The 23,011-nt window shown below is 45.7% G+C and overlaps 1 protein-coding gene across 1 annotated transcript in view; it reads right to left on the reverse strand.

Moving 5' to 3' along the window:
• Marco (macrophage receptor with collagenous structure) overlaps positions 1 to 20,512 on the reverse strand; it is a 40,252-nt gene extending 19,740 nt beyond the window's left edge. The window contains exons 1-5 of the mRNA XM_075987395.1: positions 20,385 to 20,512; positions 5,761 to 5,862; positions 3,930 to 4,145; positions 3,510 to 3,545; positions 59 to 103 (exon numbers count right to left, since the gene is read on the reverse strand). Coding sequence (XP_075843510.1) covers positions 59 to 103; positions 3,510 to 3,545; positions 3,930 to 4,145; positions 5,761 to 5,862; positions 20,385 to 20,493 — 508 coding nt within the window. The 5' untranslated portion in view covers positions 20,494 to 20,512. The remainder of the gene's footprint in view (positions 1 to 58; positions 104 to 3,509; positions 3,546 to 3,929; positions 4,146 to 5,760; positions 5,863 to 20,384) is intronic.
• Between the last annotated feature and the right edge of the window lie 2,499 nt (positions 20,513 to 23,011).

Raw genomic sequence — 23,011 nt, forward strand, 5'->3', positions numbered from 1 at the left:
TGGGGTTAGCCACTGTGGAACCTTGTCACCGAGAAAGCCCACTGTGATGCCTACTCACCTGCCTCTCCTTTGATGCCTGGTGGGCCCTGGGGTCCTGGGACACCTGGAGATGTTAGGGTAAAAACATGAAGTTAAGGACCCTGGGGAAGATAGATAAGACGGCTTAGAGCTGGCTGGGTGATGTGGGATTCCCCTCTGTATGCTATGAATACTGTTGGTGAATAAAGAAACTGCCTTGGCCTGTGATAGGGCAAAAGAATAGAGTTAGGTAGGGAAAACTAAACTGAATGTTGGGAGAAGGAAGGTGGAGTTTAGAGAAGCCATGTAGCCCCATAGTAGACAGACGCTGGAATTTTACCGGGTAAGCCACAGCCTTGTGGTGGTACACAGATTAACAGAACTTGGTTAAATTAAGATGTAAAAGCTAGCTAGGAATATGCTCAAGCTGTTGGCGAAACAGTATTGCAAATAATATGGTTTCTGTGTGATTATTTCGGGTCTGAACAGCTGGGAACAAACAAGCAACCTCTTACAAAAGTTGGGTAGGAGACAGACAAGTTGAGAAGTTAACAGGAAGAACAGGATTCTGGAAAAACCAAAAACAAACAGAGCTGATCTCAGCAGGAGCTGAACCAGCTCCCTGAATCCATCCTCGAAGTTCACACGTAAGGCACCATTGCCCTTCCCACTAATGAACTTCTCAACCTCACAAGTGGGTACACTTGAAACACATTTTCCACAGCTAACACAGCTAGTTGCAACAGACTGCATGGTAGGCAAGCCTCCACCTCCAGGGCTAGGATGTGGCTCAGCAGTTAAGATACCATTGCAGAAAATCTGAGATCAGTTCCTGGCACCCATGTAGGGCACAATGCTGGTATCCCCAGCTCCAGGGCATCTACATGCTTCTTCCAACACAGCGTCCACACGCACGTGCCCCCGTCTTCCAGCACAGGGTTCACACGCACGTGTCCCTGTCTTCCAGCATAGCGTTCACACGCATGTGCCCCCACACAGACTCATACTCATTCATATTGCCAGAAAAACAAAACTTAACAAACCATTAAGAAAAACTGTTTTTAAAAAACAAGCCTCTGCATTACAATCCCTGACTTCAAACTCTACTACAAAGTTACAGTACTGAAAACAGCCTGGTATCGACATAAAAACAGACAGGAGGACCAATGGAACTGAATCAAAGACCCGGATATTGGGGCTGGAGAGATGGCTCAGAGGTTAAGAGCATTGCCCGCTCTTCCAAACGTCCTGAGTTCAATTCCCAGCAGCCACATGGTGGCTCACAACCATCTGTAATGGGGTCTGGTGCCCTCTTCTGGCCTTCGAGCATACACATAGACAGAATATTGTATACATAATAAATAAATATTTTTTTTTTAAAAAAAAGACCTGGATATTAAACCACATACCTTCGAACACCTGATTTTTGACAAAGAAGCAAAAAATAGCAAATGGAAAAAAAAGCATATTTAACAAATGGTGCTGGCATAATTGGATATCAACATGTAGAAGAATGAAAATAGATCCATATCTATCACCATGCACAAAACTCAAGTCCAAATGGATCAAAGACCTCACTATAGAGCCAGCCACACTGAACCTCATAGAAGAGAAAGTGGGAAGTACACTTGAATTCATTGGCACGGGAATCCTAAATATAACCCCAGCAGCACAGACACTGAGAGAAACAATAAATGGGACCTCCTGAAACTGAGAAGCTTCTGTAAAGCAAAGGACATGGTCAGCAAGACAAAATGGCAGTCTACAGAATGGGAAAAGATCTTCACCAACCCCACATCAGACAGAGGTGTGATCTTCAAAATATACAGAGAACTCAAAAAATTTGTCATCAAAAGAACAAATAATCCAATAAAAAAATTGAGTACAGACCTAAACAGAGAACTCTCAACAGAGGAATCTAAAATAGCTGAAAGACACTTAAGGAAGTGCTCAACGTCCTTAGCATCAGAGAAATGCAAATCAAAATAACTCTAAGATTCCATCTTACACCTGTAAGAATGGCCAAGAAGATCAAAGAAACTGATGACAACTTTTGCTGGAGAGGATGTGGGGAAAAGGGAACACTCCTGCATTGCTGGTGGGAGTGCAAGCTTGTACAGCCCCTTTGGATGTCAGTGTGACGATTTCTCAATAAATTAGGAAACAACCTTCCTCAGGACCCAGCAATACCACTTTTGGGTATATATCCAAAGGATGCTCAACCATGCCACAAGGACATGTGCTCAACTATGTTTATAGCAGCATTGTTTGTCATAACCAGAACTTGAAAACAACCTAAGTGCCTCTTGACCAAAGACTGGATAAAGAAAAAGTGGTACATTTACACAATGGAGTACTACACAGCAGAAAAAAATAATGACATCTTGAAATTTGCAGGCAAATGGATGGAGTTAGAAAACATTTTGTGTGTGAGGTAACCTAGACCCTGAAAGATAATTATCACATGTACTCACTCATAAGTGGTTTTTAAACATAAAGCAAAGAAAACCAGCCCACAAATCACAATCCCACAGAATCTAGACCACAATGAGGACCCCAAGAGAGACATACATCTAATCTTCATGGGTAGGAGAAAAAGACAAGATCTTCTGAGTAACTTGGGAGCATGGGGACCTTGGGAGAGGGTTGAAGGGGAGGGGAGAGGCAGGGAGGGGAGCAGAGAAAAATGTAGACTTCAATAAAAATATATTTAAAAAGCAAGACTCTTCCTATCTCAGGGAAAGGACTGCCCTAAAGCACTCAGGGAGATACAGATGGGGACATGATAGATTGAGATGCTAAGTCCAGACATAGGAGTGGCAATTGCTCATGTTCATGGCTGGGACCACTCTCTGCTCTTGAAGGTATATTTCATTTCCTCTTTTAAAGCCTATTCTTTATGTGTATGTGTGAGCGTATGCCACATATAGGGGTACATGTGGAGCCCAGAAAAGGCTGCTGGGTCTTCTGGAGCTGCAGTTACAGGTTGTTGTGAGCCACTCGACATGGATGCTGGGAACCAGACCTGAGTCCTCTGCAAGAGCAGCCAGCACTCTTGCCGCTGAGCCTCCCTCGGACTTTCTCTCTCCTTCCTTGCTTGGTAAAAATAAGCTTTGGTTACTCACAGTGTTACACACTGTGTCCTAGTGTGGTTTATTTTCCTGCCATGATTGGGATCAGAGGCAATTCAGAGGGAGACATCTCCCTATTCATGACAGAGGGAAGAAAGTTCTGGAAACCTAGGACATTTGGGGAAGGTAGGAGGAGGAGGAGAGAGGGACTGTCCTGGGAAGATGACAAGATCTGGATGTTGGAAGGCAGAAACCCAGAGCAGGGGACCTCACTCTATGGGGCACAGAGGAGTCCATGAAGAGGCAGCATAGGGAATGAACAGATCATTGGAAGGTGAGATGAACTTAGAAAATACACAGCTCCCAACTAAGGAGACTTCCAGGGGATGGCACGTTAGGTTAGACAGGAAATGGACATACCTGGGGAGCCTCGTTCACCCTTCATCCGGAACAGCTCTGTGAGGGAAGGAGAGAGGGTTGCAGACTGAGCCAGGGTGTGGAGTGGAGCTTGTGCCAACTCTTGTGCCCCACAGAGAACTCAAGACTCTGCATTGGAAGGCTGGGCCCCTGTGGTTATTCCAGCCTTGGGGGTTAGAACAACACCTGAATGTGTTCAGGAAGTCAAGCTTTGAGAAACCAGGAACCCGGTACCCAGAAGCTGGGTAAATACAGAAATATTCAGATGGTCCCAAATCAGTTTGCAGAGGTGAAAGTCTGTTTGTGTTGGTCTAAGGGCTCTTTGCAGGCAGGGCACGGAGCTCAGCTGGTAGAGTGCTCACCCAGCATGGATGGAAGCCTTGCTTTCATCCTCTGCATCACAGAAACTGGGTGTGTTGGTACCTGGATTCCGAGTCAGGTTGTCTACCCGCTGAAGCAGTTGCTCCTGGCTGGTGTGGAACTGAGTAAGCTGAACCTGCAGGGCCTGCAGCTTGGGTGGGACCAGGTGTGTTTTGGGATATGCCAGAGGTAGCGAGAAGAATGACTTGTCCTCCGCAGCTAGTGTTCCATTGTCTAAGGACATATCCAGGAACAGGACCCGCTCCTGCAGATTGAGAACTGGAACCCAAACCCAAAGCATCGTTTAGGGGCCTCATTGAAGCCTGAGACATTGGGGCAGGGTTCCAAAATTCTGTGCCACATGGACATGACGTCTGTAGGTCATGGAGTTCCAAACACAAGCTCTGTGCAGTGTGGGGAGAAGGGAAAGGAAAGTCTCTCCACAGAGGATCCCTGGGACCTTTTGAGCAGTCATCTGGTGAACTCCAGGCCAGAAAGAGAGCCTGTCTCAAAACGGACAATGCCTGATGAATGATCCTCAAGACTGCCCTCTGTCCTCCACACACATGTGCGTGCATGTGTATGTATACCCCCACACACATGTGCGTGCATGTGTATGTATGCCCCTGACACACATGTGCGTGCATGTGTATGTATGCCCCCTGCACACATGTGCATGCATGTGTATGTATGCCCCTGACACACATGTGCGTGCATGTGTATGTATGCCCCTGACACACATGTGCGTGCATGTGTATGTATGCCCCTGACACACATGTGCGTGCATGTGTATGTATACCTCCACACACATGTGCGTGCATGTGTATGTATGCCCCTGACACACATGTGCGTGCATGTGTATGTATGCCCCTGACACACATGTGCGTGCATGTGTATGTATGCCCCTGACACACATGTGCGTGCATGTGTATGTATGCCCCTACACACATGTGCGTGCATGTGTATGTATGCCCCTGACACATATGTGCGTGCATGTGTATGTATACCTCCACACACATGTGCGTGCATGTGTATGTATGCCCCTGACACACATGTGCGTGCATGTGTATGTATGCCCCTGACACACATGTGCGTGCATGTGTATGTATGCCCCCTGCACACATGTGCGTGCATGTGTATGTATGCCCCCTGCACACATGTGCGTGCATGTGTATGTATACCCCCTGCACACATGTGCGTGCATGTGTATGTATGCCCCTGACACACATGTGCGTGCATGTGTATGTATGCCCCTGACACACATGTGCGTGCATGTGTATGTATGCCCCCTGCACACATGTGCATGCATGTGTATGTATGCCCCCTGCACACATGTGCATGCATGTGTATGTATGCCCCCTGCACACATGTGCGTGCATGTGTATGTATGCCCCCTGCACACATGTGCGTGCATGTGTATGTATGCCCCCTGCACACATGTGCGTGCATGTGTATGTATGCCCCCCCACATGTGCGTGCATGTGTATGTATGCCCCTATACACATGTGCATGCATGTGTATGTATGCCCCTACACACATGCAAATGGACAGTGAGGAACAACCCAAAGTTACCATCTGGCTTCCATATGCACACACACAGGTACCCCCCCCCACACAGGTACCCCCCACAGACACAGGTACACACACAGGTACACAAACACACACACAGGTACACAAACACACACACAGAGGCACACAAACACACACACACACCACACACACAGATGGACACACCTTCACTCCTCCATTACCTTGGTGGGTCTAACCACTGTGCCCTAGCAGGAGGCCAAATGTCCTCTCAAGATACCTCCACTCGGCCTGTACTCTCCACCCAAGGAACTTAGGTGGCCACCCCATGAAGAAGCACACAGGATCAGGACCGGGACTATCTCACCTGAAATAAACAGCAGGGCGGCAGCTGCCGTGAGCAGGGTCAGGTGGATGGCTATGACTACCATGCAAAGGGCCCCTCCATTTCTCTTTTTGGGTGTTGGATCTGGAATACAAGAAGAGAAGTTATGGCTTCAGAGGCACCGAGAAAGAGGTAACTTGCGTCAGGTCACATGTGGGACAGCAGGGGAAAGTAGGAAAGGCACCCAAATCGTTCTCGTTTCTGTTTTTGCCAAAAGGCAAGACGGTCCACGTTTAGCTCTTCATGTGTATGGCTGGGGAGGAAGAGACAAGCAGATCCCCAGGGCTTGATGGCCGGTCAGCCTAGCCTACTTGGTGAGCTCCAGGTTAATGGGAAATGGAGGAGGAGGAGGAAGGAAGGAAGGTAGGAAGGAAGGAAGGAAGGAAGGAAGGAAGGAAGGAAGGAAGGAAGGAAGGAAGGAAGGAAGGGAAAGAAAGAAAGAAAGAAAGAAAGAAAGAAAGAAAGAAAGAAAGAAAGAAAGAAAGGAAGGAAGGTGTTGAACACTTGTGGAAGGACAGCTGAGGTTGACTGCTGGCTACATGTCCACACACGGATTACCAGGTGGATGGATCCTGCTCAGTGTCGAACTAAGCATGATGCCCGGCCTGTGCTGGAGTCACCAATGCTTACACAGCGAACCACTGAAGCTACAGGTTTCATTTACACAGCCTGGGAGGGCAAAGAGGTTTGTTCCTGTTTCCTAAACACTGTGTGAGGCTCAGAGAATGGAGTTACTAGGATACAAGATGCAGGTGTTTAGTTCATGACTTTACTCCCTTGGTCTTTGGTTTTGCCCCCCCCCTCTTTCTGTGTGTGTGTGTGTGTGTGAGTATGCATGTGAGCATATGTGTGTATATGCGTGTGCTTAAAGCTATATGTGCATGCAAAACATGCTTAGCATAAACAAGCAGAACAGTAGGCATGACGGGTTCATGGCCTTGCCTTTCTGTTCTATAAGGTCCCAGCCTGCTGGGGAATGCATTATGAGCATTCAGGGGTGTGCTCTTGTATTTGTCCCTTCTGTGCCCACAGATCCATATACAGTGGTTCTGTGATGTCTACGTAGATGGCTCCAGAGCCACACAAAAGTACCTAAAACACAGAGATCATTGAGTCCTTTGTACAATATGACTTTTGTGGATACCACACAGTACTGTGCAAGAGGTGGTGTGCCATGGGATGGGAAAGTGAGCTATGCCAGTGTCCCAGGCATCAGGAATCAGGGTGGGACAGTAAGAGCAGTCATGAAAAATGGCTTGATGCAAAAGCATGGAGGGAAACCTTGGAGAAAAGATCCTCAGGACCTTCCCTGGGGTAAAAGAGGGAGATTAGGCAGAGATTTCCGGGGGACATTCCAGACCGTGACAGCATACCTGGTGGGTTCCAGAAAAGCGAGGGACCCTGTCTTTAGAAGAAAAGGTGGTTAGTGCCTGAGGACTGTCACTCCCAGAGGTTTTTCTCTGCTAGCCTCTTATACATGAGCACAGACACACACACACACACACACACACACACACATACATACACACACACATACACACACACATACAGGAACACATTGCACATGCAAACATGCATGCAAGTGTGAGACATTAAAGGCAGGGGACATTTAAGAGCTGAAGAGAAAGGACTGGATGCGGTTGGAAAGGACACTTTCTGCCAAGACACACTGATCTGAATGACAGCCGACTTTCTACCTGAAACCATGGAGATCAGACAGAAGTGGCACACTGTGTTCTGTGTGCTGAAAGGAAAGAACTACCAACCACGAGTCTCTTGTGAATGAAAACATCTTCAGGAATGAGTGGAAAGGACAGACAGTCTCAGAGGGAGGGTGACCAGAAGAATTTAAAAAGACTTCTCCTAACAGGAAATGACGTAGAAGGCCTATGCTTCAAAAGAAAAAGAGAACAATGGAATGGTTAGAAACGGGACACACACACACGATTTTCAAGTTTCTCAAATTACACTCCATGACTAAAAACAAATATGTTGTCTTTTTACATTGTGCTCAATGCACAGAGAGGAAATTCTTAAGATAATTTCATTTTTCAAGTGTAGAAGGGCACAAATGGAAATAAAAGTCCTTTGTGTGCCCTTACGTGGGAGAATACTAATTCCAACAGACGGTGGCATATTCTGTAAGTATATTACAATGCCCAGAGAAAGCCCTAAAGAAACGGTTGTGGTTTAAGTGTGCCCTGTTCCCCATTGGCTCACGTGTGTGGACACGTGATGCTGTTTTGGAATGCTGTAGATCCTTTAAAAGGTGGCACCTTGCTGGAGGAAGAGAGTCACTGTGGCTGGCCTTGAGGCTTAACAGCCTGGCCCCACTTCCTATTAACTCTCTGCTTCCTGAGCAAGGATGCAAATGTGAACAGCCACCTTCCCTTTCCCGCCACCTGCTGCTGCCACGTCTTTCAGCTGTGGTGACTCCATTCTTTTGGAATTCTAAGCCAAAATAAACTCCTTTTCCCTCAAGTTGCTTTTGTCAAAAAATTTTATCACACTGAGGAAGTAGACAAAACGAAAAAAGGAGGGGATACATTTAAATGGGATTTCAAAGAGTATTCAAATAATTCATTGTAAAGAAAGAAAAACCAGAAAGTAAGAAAGGAAAATAGGGGAAGGGAAAAACATGGAAAGTGTATGATAAGATGGTCTGTTTAAGCATTTGGTAATTGATATACCTGTAAACAGCCCCAGTTTACCAGCCTAAGCACACATGTAGGCAAGGAGAATTACTCGTGACACAACTACATATTATCTATAAAAAAACCAAATAGTGGAACTTAAAACTACAGAAAGAAAAAAAAATGATACAACTGAAAGGAGAAAGATACAAATCACTAAATATAATTAGAGATTTTAATTTTTGTATTTTTCTCTCAACAACTGATAAAACCCAGCGAAGATACAGAAGAACCCGACACCATCAATGAATGCCTAGTGAACAGTTCCAGAACATTCCATCCAGTAACAACCAAGGGCACAGCTCTTTTACCACACCCAGAACATCCATTCCCCAAGACTGAGCATATCCTGGGTCAAAACGAGGCCTCGATAAGATGTGACAGAAACAGGGCCGGGCCCTGGTGAGATGGCTCAGTCAATTGTTAGATCCACAAACATGAGCATCGAGGTTCAGATCACAAGAACCCAGGTAAGAGTCAGCTGCTGTAACGCTCTTCCATAATCCCAGTGTGAGGAGACAGGGACAGGAAGACTCCTCTTAGCCATCTGTCTGACTGAATCTATAAACCCCAGGTTCAGTGAGAAACTTCCAAACAATGGGGGCAGAGAGTTGTCTCAACAGTTAAGAGCACTTGCTGCTCTTCCAGAGGACCCAAGTTCAATTCCCTGCACCCACGCTAGGTGACTCACAAGCACCTCCAACTGAAGTTCCAGCGAATCTGATGCTCTTTTCTGGATTCTGTGGGAATACATGCACATGTGCAAACATATAGGGACACAGACATAAAAAAATAAAATAAAGAACTTTTAAAAATAAACTAATATTCATCAGTATTGCTATAGGCTAGGGTCATTTCAGGTTCCCTATCCTCAGCTGCCCAAGGAACTAACTGGGGACCTCGGATATCTTGCATATCATCATAGAACCTTCATCTGGTGATGGATGGAGATAGAGACAGAGACCCACACTGGAGCACTGGACTGAGCTCCCAAGGTCCCAATGAGGAGCAGAAGGAGGGAGAACATGAGCAAAGAAGTCGGGACCACGAGGGGTGCACCCACCCACTGAGACAGTGGAGCTGATCTACTGGGAGCTCACCAAGGCCAGCTGGACTGTGACTGAAAAAGCATGGGTTAAAACTGGACTCTCTGAACATTGCGAACAATGAGAGCTGATGAGACGCCAAGGACAATGGCACGGGGTTTTGATCCACGCAATGTGCTGGCTTTGTGGGAGCCTAGCCAGTTTGGTTGTTCACCTTCCTGGACACGGACAGAGGGGGGAGGACCTAGGACTTACCACAGGGCAGGGAACCCTGACTGCTCTTTGGACTGGAGAGGGAGGGGGAGAGGAGTGGGAGGAGGGGGAGAAGGGTGGGAGGAGGGGGAGGGAAATGGGAGGCTGGGAGGAGGTGGAAACTTGTTTTTTTTCTTCCTTTTCTCAATAAAAAAAAACTAATAATAACAAGGCATCTGCAAATGTCTAAAGTTAGTATCATACAGTTGTAAGGGACACGGTGTTTCTCCCTTAAGACTGGGAACAAGGCGGGGATGTCCATTCTTGTCCTCTTACTCAGTACAGTCATGGAGATTCCAGAGCAATAAAGAACAAAAGGAAGAGACATAGCTCGGAAAGAAACATATACATTCCTATTTGCAAAAGCAAGAGTCAATGAAACAAGTTCCTAATAATATTTAAAAGGAATCTAGAGAACTAATAAGTAGTTTGTCAAAGCTGTAGGATACATGATCAACACCTGATTTTGACAAAGAAGCTAAAGATAAAAAATAGAAAACGAAGCTTATTTAACAAGTGGTGCTGGCATATCTAGATATAAACATGTAGAAGAATGAAAATAGATCCATATCTATCACCATGCACAAAACTCAAATCCAAATGGATAAAAGACCTTTACATAAAAATCAACCACACTGAACCTCACAGAAGAAAAATTGGGAAGTACACTTGAACGCATTGGCACAAGAGACTACTTCCTAAATATAACTCTAGTAGCACAGACTCTGAAGAGCAACAATTAATAATTGAGACCTCCTGAAACTGAAAACTTCTGTAAAGCAAATGACATGGTCAACAAGACAAAACGACAGCCTACAGAATGGGAAAAGATCTTCACCCACCCTACGTCGGACAGAGGGCTGATCTTCAAAATATACAAAGAACTCAAGAAACTTGACAACAAAAGAACAAACAATTCAATAAAAAATGGGGTACAGACCTAAACAAAGAATTCTCAATAAACGAATCTCAACTGCCTGAAAGACACTTAAGGAAATGCTCAACATCCTTAGCCATCAGAGAAATGTAAATCAAAACAACTCTGAGATTCCATCTTACACCAGTCCGAATGGCCAAGATAAAAAAATACTGATGACAACTTATGCTTTGAGAGGTTGTGAGGAAAAAGGAAAACTTCTGCATTGCTGGTGGGAGTGCAAGCTGGTACAGCCCCTTTGGATGTCAGTGTGGTGATTTCTCAGAAAATTAGGAAACAACCTTCCTCAATACCCAGCGATACCACTTTTGGGTATATATCCAAAGGATGCTCAACCATGCCACAAGGACATGTGCTCAACTATGTTTATAGCAGCATTGTTTGTCATAACCAGAACTTGAAAACCACCTAAAAGAAGCTCATTCATACCACAAAGACATGTGCTCAGCTATGTTCATAGTGGTGTTATTTGTAATAGACAGAACCTAGAAACAACCTAGATGCCCTTCAACCAAAGAATAAATAAAGAAAATGAGGTACATTTACACAATGGAGTACTACTGGGCAGTAAAAAATAATGACATCTTGAAATTTGCAGGCAAATGGACAGAACTAGAAAAAAAAACATACTGAGTGAGGTTTAATATAATATTATATGTAATATATAATACGTATACAAATACAGTATATATTTACTCATAAGTGGTTTTTATACATAAAGCGAAGAAAAACAGTCTACAGTCAAAACCCCAGAGAACCTACACAACAAAGAGGACTCTAAGAGAGACATTCATGGATCTAAATAGGAGGGAGAAAAAGACAAGACCTCCTGAGTGAATTGGGAGCGTGGGAGTCATGGGAGTGGGTAGAAGGGGAGAGGGGAAGAAGGGAGGGGTGTGGAGAAAATGTATAGCTCAATAAAATAATTTTTAAAAAGAACAGAGTGAGAAAAAGCCAGAAGGCAATAAATAAATAAATAAATCCAATGTCTTTGTTATATTCCAATAAAAAACAACTGGAGCTAAAATTAAACATAATAGTATTGGGCTGGAGAGATCGTGGCTCAGCAGTTAAGAGCACTTACTGCTGTCCCAGAGGACTAGAGCTCGGAATCCAGCACTCACATCAGGAGGCTCACAACCACCCTTAGCTCCCCCTCAGGGGTTCTGGTGCCTTCTTAAAGTCTCTATAGACACCCACAAGCATGTATTCATGCACACACATGTGCATGCACACTCATGCAGAAAGAAAACAAAATAATTTTGTCATTTTAATTTAAATTTTTATTATTTTAATTTAAAAATTAAATTTAACTCAGGATTTAATTAAAATTAATTTACAATAATAAAAATTTTAAAAAATTATTGTTTTAATTTAAAAATTAACCCCCATGGTAATATTATGTTCAGTCCAGAGAAAATAAAGTATTCCAATGTAAACAGATACAGATACAAAATAGATACAGGATTTGTATACATACTAGAAATTACAAAATTCTACCTTGGAAAAATAAAATCAAGAAGTGAAGAGACACACTACATTCACAGGTTAAACCTGTATGGGGCAAAGGTGTTCATTATTAATACATTCATTTAGAGGTATAACACAATTTGTACCAACACTGCAGCACGATTTTTATGTAGTAATAGATGGACAAACTAATACTAAAATGCCTGTGGAAAGGCCAGGCTGTAGAATAACTGAAATAATCTCTAAAGATTGGAATGTGAGAAGAACAGCTCTATCCAATGCAGTAATCCAGACAGGTAGGACGGGGAAAGGGCTAGTCATAGACCCTGTGAGCATTGTCAACCCATCCTTCATGCCTGGAATAAAGTCCACTTGTGGTGGTTTGAAATTATCCTTATGTATTGCTTGATATGTTTTGTGAATATTTCACCAAGACTTCGTGTCAAAAGCATGAAATTTATTGGTTTTCAGTTTATGGTCTATATGACCCTATTGAATGTGGGGGAGGAACACAGTATCAGCCTTAGCAAAAGGCTTCTAAGTGTCCAGTGACCAAGACTTGATTCAAAACTGTCAAATCTGATAAGAATCCACAGTGTTTCTGGTAGGGTTGTCATTGCTGCACGGTGTGACTTTGCTGCAGTGTTGGTCACATGACTTCCCCGAGCATGCCCTCATGTCACACAGTGCCTGCAAGCACCACCAGAAGCACCTGTGTGGGATCTGAGAATTTGCATGTTGGTTACCTGGTTTGCTGTGTGTGGAAAGTATTCTGCTCTTACACAGTAAGGATTGATGAAAAACAAAGACAGAATGTCAACATGAAGCAGGCTATCCTCAGATGCTGGGGAAAGGAAATGTATCTTCACACAGAAATTTTTCATAATTATCTATAGCAACTTTATTTGTAGAAGCCCCAAAGAGGAAAGAGTCCTAATGCCCCCTGAGGATGAACACTCAGACCCTGTGGGTCACTACTCATTCATAAGAACCGACTCCTGGGATCCCGCTGTCTGAATGGGGTATTACACCATGTGGTAAAATTGAAAACCCTGGTTGAGGAAATTGTTCAGTGGACCGAGCGAGCACGTGCCATGACTTGTGAGGATTTGAATTAGAATCTCTAGAATCCATCTAATGTTGGCTGCAGTAACACACAGTTCCAACCCAGTGCTTCTGTGGTGAGAGGTGAGGAGAATACAGGAGAATCCCAAGAGACCTGACCCCTGAGGTTGTCCTTTGACCTCCACTTGCATGTCAAGGAATGTGCACATACATGTATACACATACAAAATATGCATCATACACACTATACATACCAAAAGAGAAAAAATCAAATATTTATTACACTTTTGTGTATCTCACTCTCTCTGTCTCTCTCTCTGTCACTCTCTCTGTCTCTCTCTCTGTCTCTCTCTCTGTCTCTCTCTCTGTCTCTCTCTGTCTCTCTGTCTCTGTCTCTGTCTCTGTCTCTCTCTCTCTCTCTCACACACACACACACACACACACACACACACACGCACAAGCCTGCCATAGCACACATGTGGTGGTCAGAGTCTAACTTGTTAGAGTCAGATCTCTCTTTCCACCATGTGGACCTAGGCCATCAGACTTGGCAGCAGCTACCTTTATCCCACTGAGCCATCTTGCTAGCCTCATTACCAGTCTTTAGAAAGTCACATATGGGGCTGCAGAGATGACTCAGTGGTTAATAGCATTAACTGCTCTTCCAGAGGACCCGGATTCAATCCCCAGCACCCACATGGCAGCTCACAACTGTCAGTAACTGTCCAGTTTCAGGTTACCCAATGCCCCTGGCAAAACACTAATACACATAAAAAAAGCTGAAAGAAAGTTACATATGATGCCATTTGTCTAACATTCCCAAAATAGCACAAGTGTGGAGATAGAGATTTGACTGGCCTTGGCAGGGGAAATGATTGCCCATGAGGAGTGAGAATTAATTGTGGCTTAAAACCTTGTGCAGAGTGGTAAACACACATAGACGAGTCTGCCCACAACTGGTAGAATGGATAAGCGTCACATTGTGGGGTTGTACCCAAACTATGCAGAAGCTATGCCTCAAAGACGCTGGTAATAGGTCACTGAAGACCTTCTTCAACACTTACTTTCTGGGGCTCTGCATGATTATTTAACAACAAAAAGTTTTTTCCCTACACCTCTATGGTAAAGTCAGATGTTTCAAGACTTGAAGACAGAGCAACCAGGCGTGGTGGTGCACACCTTTAGTCCCAACACTCGGGAGGCAGAGGCAGGAGGATCTTTGTGGGTTTGAGGCCAGCCTTGTCTACAGTTTGTTCCAGGACAGTCAGGGCTATATTGTAAGACCCTGTCTCAGAAAAAAAAATAGAGAGGGGGAGGGAGAGAGGAAGGGAAGGAGGGAGGGATGGAAGAAGAGAGAAGGGAGAGAGAGGCAGGGAGAGAAAGAATGTTAAAGGATTGTGTAAAACCACAGCAGTCATATCCACAGAGTTGAAGGGACTTTGGAGTAGACATGTGTCAGAAGGCTTCAAGGTGTCTTAGATTATCCTTAGATCAAGAAGAAAGGGCACCTGGGAGTTGTTGCCGGGGTCAAAGGTGAGTACTATGATAATTACAAAGCCCTAACTTCTCTATTAGCATTTTTGGAGGTTCTTTCTGTCAAGATAAATACTGTGGATAGTGGGGCGATGGCTCTGTTGGTAAAGTGCTAGCTGTGCAAGCCTAGGGACCTGCGTTCGAATCCCAGAATCCACTTCAAACAGGACCTCAGAGCAGATACCTGTGAGACTAGAGGAGAGGCCAGGCATTTCGAGCAGCTTGTGACCAGCTAGCCTGGAGCATACAGTGAGAACAACAGGTCCTGTCTCAACACTCGAGGATCAGCATCACTCCCAATATACACACAGCATTTGAAAGTGTGTGTGTGTATCCTTACAGAGGACATAAAAACTCACTGAATCATCTGATGTGGGTGCTGGGAACTGAACTCAGGTCCTTTAGAAGAACAGCAAGCGCTTATAACCAGTGAGCCATCTCTCCAGGTACTCTCAAAAACATCTATAAATTTTATTATTATTTGGTAATTTCTGCATGTATATAATGTATTTTGATCATGGCCATGCCTACTCCTCTCTACAACTCTTCCCAGATGCCCCACCTCAGTCCAATTCCAATTTTTTGTCCCTCTTTTCTTAACCCACTGAGTCTACTTAGGGCTGGCTGTATGTGCATGGCTGGAGCACTCGCTGGAGAATGGCAGCCTAGCAGGGACCCTGCTAGGTTTCCCCTGAAGGAAGCTGCCTCTCCTTCCTCCTGCTGAAACTCTCCACTCCCAGGCTCATTGGATAGGAATGGGGCTTCTTGAGCCCTTCCCCTATCCATGCAGGAGTGTTCCCTGGCTTAATGCTGTGCATGTCTGTGCAGGCCACCACAGCTGCTGTGACTTCAGGACTGCAGTGGTCCTGTGGTGTCCAGAAGACACTGTCTCACCCCAGCCCTCCCCAAACTTTAGCTCTTGTGATCTTTCCACCCCTTCTTCCTCGTTGTTCCCTAGGTCTTAAATATAGAAACATACATTTATTCTTTAGTTCCCTAAGCCAAGGTATGATATGATTTAGGGTTGGATCCATACCCACTCTCTTATTCTTTGCACTTTGAGCAGTTCTGGTTCTTTGCAGTAACGCTGCCCACTACCCAGAGCTCCTGCAATGAGGAGAGGCTCTCCATCCGTGGAGAGTTTGAAGGACTTAGCAGGGGGCTGCGCTGGAGTCACGGACATAGACGATTCTCAGATTGAGGATGCAAGGAAAGAGGTAATGGCTGAGAGTTTGGGTGTGAGAGGACTAAGCAGTTCCTTGACTGACAAGGGCTACCAGTGGAGAGATGGAAGTGAAACAGAAAACAGACAGAGTCCAGTATTCAGGAAAGGAGGCGGCATCCACATACACACTCCAAAGGCCATGTAAGAACTCTCCCTTAGGCTCAAATATCCCACCAACCCTATATCATGGCAAAGGACCTGGCTTGAGCTTTCTGTGTGTAACGAGATCTACTGCAGGTGACACCCTTCAGAGATCAAGGCCATCTGTGTGTGATCATTTCCCCAGGTTTGTGCTACAGATAAATATATTTTTATTTCCTAATGCCTCTCAAGATCTGGGACAGGTTTGGGTACAGCTCAGTCAATGGAGTGCCTGCCACACAAGTATAAGGATCTAAGCTTGACCTCTAGGACCCATGAAAACCCTCGGTGCGGGGACATCCGAATCCCAATGCGAGAGAAGCAGAGACAGGCAGGTAGGTTTCACTAGCCAGCCATGAACACATTTAATAAGGGAACTCATCGTTACAGAGACAAGAGGGCAAGCACGACTGTGGGAACACATCCTGGCCAGAGAGAGGGAGACAAAAGAAGATTTTGCCTTTTTAATGAAACTTAAATCATCATTTTTAGTTAAAGTGATAGGAAAAAGCATATTTCAAGCTCGAACTACAATGAGACTATCACTAACATCTATGAGAATGGAGAGAGAGGGAGAGAGAGAGAGGGAGGGAGGGAGGGAGGGAGGGAGGGAGGGAGGGAGAGAGAGAGAGAGAGAGAGAGAGAGGGAGGGAGGGAGGGAGGGAGGGAGGGAGGGAGGGAGGGAGAGAGAGAGAGAGAGAGAGAGAGAGAGAGAGAGAGAGAGAGAGAGCAGAGACATATATAGAGAGCTGCTGCCACAGTCAAAACGCCCCATGGTGTTCCTGAATAGTTAAAATAACTAATAGCTGTCCCCAGGAGGCTGAAGTGTGAGGACCATGACTCTGAAGGCCCTGTCTCAAACAGAGATACGTTAGTATATTATCAAGCAGGAAGACTTTAGTGTAGGCCAGGTAGTAAAGTCCCTGTTCAGAATGCACAGAGCCCTCCCTGGGCTCCGTTTCCAGCACACTAGGTGTGATGGTGCATGTCTGTGATCCCAGGACTTAGACAGAGGCAGGAGGATGAGACACTCAAAGTCAATCCAGATGACAGAGATCCCGTGTAAAAAAGAAGAGGAGAGGGGAGATTGATGACGACACTACAAATGATTTTCAGTGATTCCTTGCTGTTGTTGTTTGAAAAGCATAGCATTTGTTTTTGGTTGTTTTTTTTTTTTTTTTTTTTTTTGCTTTTTTTTTTCAGAAGAAATTAAAAATAACTTGGAGGCACACTTTCCCGAATATCGAGATTTCGGTTATCACAGGAAACCCTGAGGGGTCTCCATGCTTGCCAAACCTTTCAGCAATTACTGTTGAGCATGGCACTTTTCTAGAAGGTTTCATATATTCCCTGGTCTTCATACTCAAGAGCAGGAAGTTGTGACTGCACGGGGGAAGTGTTCTGCCCTCCGTGGTTTCTCAGGATTTTGTTGAGGTTTGGTCTTGGCTCACGGCTCGCATTTTTCTCCTCTGAAGCATAGCTACAAGTCAAGTCTTAAGTCTAGAGTTTGTCCTTGCCACTTGTCTTACCATCTTTGCCCAGGGCAGTCTCTGTTTTACTGTGCTGTGGGCACGTACTTGACACATAGAGAGGTCAGGGAACAACCTTAGGGGTCAGCCCTCACCTTCCACCTTGTGAAGACAGGGTCTCTGTTTTGTTGTTTCCTGAGGAGTCCACCAGTCTAGCTGGCTTTTGAGCTTCCAGGCACTTGCTTGTTCCACCTCCCACCACATCATAGGAATGCTGGAAAAACAGACAGGTGCTACCATGCCTGGCTTCATGTGAGTTCTAGGAATTTGAACTCAGCTCTTACTTGTACAGCACAAACTTTCCACCAGACTCCTGTGTGCACTCTCCCTCCGCCCTCTCTCACTCTGCATGTGTGGTGTCCTTGTGTGTGTGTTCCCGTTTGTAGGGTGTGTGCATGCACATGTGTGCAGATGTGAATAGAGGCAGGAACTGACATCAGGTATCTTCCTCAACTGATCTTCCCCTGATTTTCTGAGACAAGATCTCTCATCCAACCCAAAGCTCAGCAGTTGGCGAGGCTAGCTGGCCAGGGAACTCCAGGGATTCTCCTGTTTCCACCTATCCCCAGTACCAGGTACAGACTGTGCAGCCCTGACACTTGCTACATGGGCACTGGAGATCTGAACCTAGGTCCTCAGCTTGTGGGCTAGGCGCTTAACCTGTTGAGCCATATCCACTGCTCTTGTTTTTCTTCTTTACAGTGACTGCCTTGGTCATCCCTTGCTGTCTGGCTCTCCATCTATCTCCCACCCACCACAGCGAGCAGTCTCAGCTACAGGCCAGTGCACTCAACCTCTATGCTGCCCTCTAGCCTTCCCAGTCACCTCAGGATAGGGTTCAGAGTCCTCAATCCCACCCTCAATTCCACTGCATGGAACTCTTTAGATTTCTAAGGGCATTCCTCGTGTGTGTGTGTGTGTGTGTGTGTGTGTGTGTGTGTGTGTGTGTATGTGTGTGTGTGTGAGAGAGAGAGAGAGAGAGAGAGAGAGAGAGAGAGAGAGAGAGAGAGAGAGAGAAAGGGGGAGAGGGGGAGGGAGAGAGAGAGACCTAACCTTGTCTCACTCCTCCCCAGCCACTCACAGTCTCATTTCTGTCCTTAGTTTCTTCCATCCTTTCAACCTGAGAAGCAACAGCAGCTCTGTACTCCGGCCCCATCCCAGGTTACATCCATGATGTCCTATACAATTTTCCGCCTCAGCCGGCATTGTTTAGAAAAACCAGCCAACGCAGGGCTTGCCCTCCTCACCTCAGTATGCTTCCCTGAAGGCCAGCCGCCCTGTTTATCTAGTATCTTTACCCTGTCGTATCCAGAAGGTAGTAGCTGCTGAATATAACTGTCAGCTGAATTTTCTCGACTAGTGTATATTCAAAATAATCCAGAGGGTGAGATGATGAGATTAGTCAGTGGAGTGCTTGCCTAGAAAGCATGAGGGCCTGGTACACATCCCCAGAACCTATGTTCAAAAGGTCAGGAACACAGGCTGCAAAGAAAGCTCCGTGGCTAACAGCACTCTCTGCACTGCCAGAGGACCTAAGTTCAGGTTTCAGCATGGTGTCATGTGGCTCACAACCTTTTTAACTCCAGCTGATCACTATGGAAGATGATTCCCACAGAATGTTCTAGAATGGGAATCCAGAGCTCTCCAGTGGCAAATTAAGTTGACCCCTGACTTTAAATGCTGCAGACTCCTGAGGATGTAAAAGATACCTCACCTATATAATACTGAGAGGTCATCTAAGCCGTCTTTAGAGGGCAAATGACAGAGCTCAGTGCAGAAAGGCACTTACATCCAAGACTGACCCCTGAGTTCCATCCCAGCATTCCACAGGGAAGAAGGGGGGACTGATTCTTAAAGCTGTTCCCTGACTGTCACTCATTCACCCTGACATATGCATCACATATACATGCACACACACACACACACACACATAAATATGTAAGAAAACTTTTCTAATATTTGAAAGTTGTGTTCCATCTAAATTAAACCTGTGACAAAGCTAGAGAAACTGACAGGAAATGAGGAATGTGCTCCCAAGTCAACACCTCGGCTATCACAGAAGCCCCTTAAGGCATATTAAAAGACTTCCATCCAAATATATATATACAGCTTTGGTTTCTACGCCGTTGATTTTTCTTTTTGAAACAGAGCTTCACATAGTTCAGGTTAGCCCCAAACATGCCGCACAGCCAAAGATGGCCTTGAACTCCTCCTCATCTTTTTGCCTCTGCCTCCCTGGAGCCGAGATCACAGGCATGCATCACCCATTTATGTCGTGCTCCGGGTTGAACACAGGGCTTCATGTACACTAGGTAAGCCCCCTCCTGTCTGAGCTGCATCTAAGCCCCTGTGGGACTTCCTCTCATCTCTTGACTTGTAGCATCATCTCAACAGACACTCAGTGTGTCCTCATGAGATGCTCAATAAGAAAGGAGCCATTGCCTTAATAAGCACTGGCATTCATACAAGAGGATAATACTTAAATATGACCTTTAAAGAGGATCAGACTTTAAGCAAAAATCGACTATGCACCAAGAACACAGCATCTATGGTCAGCTTTCCAGAAATTTCAGACTGATGCAGTCCAGCTAGTGAGAGTCAGGTGCGAAGTGCACCAGGTCACATGCCTGCACCTCCCATGGTTGTCTCTTCTTTCTTCCCACCACCAAAGCCTAAGTTTCTGTGCAGTCCCATCACTAGGGAGTCGTACTTTACCATTGATTTCGAAGGTCTCCATCACAGGGAACATAGCTTGGTCAAAATTGGTTCCTTCTTCCGTGCTCCCCAACAAGGCTTCCTCCTTGAAGGTTTCTTTATTTCCCATTGCTAAGTTTTATAGGTGGTCAAAGCCCTGGAGCCAGCAGAAATGCTTCCCCAAAAGGAAGTGGGGCTCCTATTTAACTGCAGCATCTAGCTGGAGACCTGCGTGACTTCCCTTTGGCAATGATTCTACAATTTGCACGTTTCCTGATTTCTTAGTGTATAGTTGATTTTTGCTTACAATCAGGCTGTTCACCTATGGAGCTGTATGCAGGGAAGCTGCTGATTAAGGGTAATTGAAGAGGTTGGGGAAGACTCTCCTTGTCCTCGGGACTCTAGGGGACACCTAAACAGGCCTTTCTCTTCCTTCTGCCTTCCGAATCCTGCATTCGTGCAGACCTAGCTAGCTGTCCCAGGATTTCTCCTTTGACTCTCTTCAGGTTGAGTTCATCCTTAGACATACAGGGTCCCTGTATCAGCCTCAGAAGCATGACTTGGGACACAGACCGCATCCAAACCTATAGTTTAATAAGATCCCCATGCGGTTTATAGCACATTAAAGTTTAGGAAGCAAGCTGGAAAGATTAAAGTGCCTGCTGGGCAAGCGTGGGGACATAAATTCAGATCACCAAAACCTATTCAAAAACAAAACAACAACAATAAAAACCAGGTGTTGCTGCAATGTCTGTCACCCCAGAGATGGCAAGATAGAGACAGGTGTCCCTGAGCTCCTTGATTAGTAGTCTAGCCAATCAATGAGCTCCAGGTTCAATGTGTGTGTGTGTGTGTGTGTGTGTGTGTGTGTGTGTGTGTGTGTGTGTGTGGTACAGGCCCTTATATCCAAAACTGCCAACTTGAATTTGAATCCCAGGATCCACATGGTGAGAAAGAACTGACTCCCACAAACTATCCTCTGGCCTCTACACACATGTATGTACACCATCACACACGTGTGTACATACATACATACCACACACAAATAAAGTTAAAACACTTTTGCAATCACCTGGGAGGTATCTTTCTATAGCACACTAATAAGGTTTCTGCCCAAGCTTTCCATATCACTCTTGTGTGTGTGTGCACGCATGTGTGTACATGTGTGAATGCACGCATACATGCATGCTTTCCTGTGCACTCTGTGCATTTTCATACGTGTGTGTGTGTGTGTACATTCACATTCCCTGCAGCTCAGTGAGGCCTAAGCTCATTCCTCTCATCTCTGTTGAACCTGAGTCAGGTCATGATAATTAAGATTTGGATGGAGGGAAACAATGCTTGCTGCAGACCCCGCCTGGTCCTCACGGCAGCTGTGGGATAGTAGAGAAGTCACTCAAGCTATGCCCTCCACATGTGTGTAATAAGGAAGAGGCTGAATAAACTCGCACGAGCTCAGGGCTGGGCCATAAGGAGGGTCTCTTGCAAGTAGGAACTGTTGATCTGATGAAGACGTTGGCTTCTTTGCTCAGAGTATCTTGTTCTACACTACCTTGCAAGTGTCAGGACCTAAGTTGAATCCCAAGAACCCACTTGCAAAAGCTGAGTATTGTGGTCTGCCCTTAAATCCCAATGCCGAGAGACAGAGGAAGGTGGGTCCCTGGCCCACTTGGTGAGCACCAGACCAGGTAGGCAGCCTGGATCAAAGAACGAGATGGTTGGACAGTGCCGAGGGATAACGACTGAGGTTGTCCTCTGGCCTCTGAACACACATGTATACCTGTGCACATTAAGATAGCTCTTTAGAAAGAGCTAAAGGAGAAGACTGGGTCATGCGGCGGTAGCCAGTTGGCAGCCCCAACTAGAAGCCAGGGTGGCAGGGGCTAGGGCCTCTTACAGAGGGGAATTCCCAAAGCAAAGAGGCCTGCTTCTGGACTGCCCCACTCCTGCCTTTCCCTGACTCAGCGCTGTCCTTTGAGCAGCAGGGATGGGCTCCTCTGGGCCCCAAGCATTGGGGGATCATGTAATGAACATCAAGTGTGCCTGTGTTGACTGTAGCTACAAGGCCAGGCAGAGCCGAGTCTCCCAACCAGGGCAATGGTTCAGGGAGAAGTGAACTTAGGTAAACTGTTCTCCTACACAAGGATGAGTTTGGATCCCCAGAGCCCGTGTGGGAAGCTGGCCGGGGAGGTGCGGCTGCAAGTCCATACCTGGCACGTGGAGACTGGTGAAGCCCTGGGACTTAGGCCAGCCAGCTAACCTGCTTGGTGAGATGGGATTCAGGGAGAATCCTGACTGAAAAGTAAAGTGGACAGGGTAGACAAGATGGCTTCACGGGTAAAAGGTGCTTGCGGCCAAGCCTGGTGACCTGAGTTTGGCTCCTAGGACATGCGTGGTGGAAAGAGGGAACTAACTCATGAAAGTTGTCCAACCCCCCCCCCCACATGCTTAAATACATGAAATCACACACGCAAATATACATATAACATACACAAAACCAAACTAAATCTGAACAACAGCTCTCACCTGAACTCACTGTGCAATTTTAATCAACCTGCTTAATTTCTCTGAGCTCAGCACAAAGCTGTAGCTCCTTGAGTACTTTAGCAAGATTTGTTGTGGAGACAGGACTTGACAACAGGTAAGCT

This window comes from Microtus pennsylvanicus, chromosome 10, assembly GCF_037038515.1.
Source record: "Microtus pennsylvanicus isolate mMicPen1 chromosome 10, mMicPen1.hap1, whole genome shotgun sequence".
NCBI lineage: Eukaryota > Metazoa > Chordata > Mammalia > Rodentia > Cricetidae > Microtus > Microtus pennsylvanicus.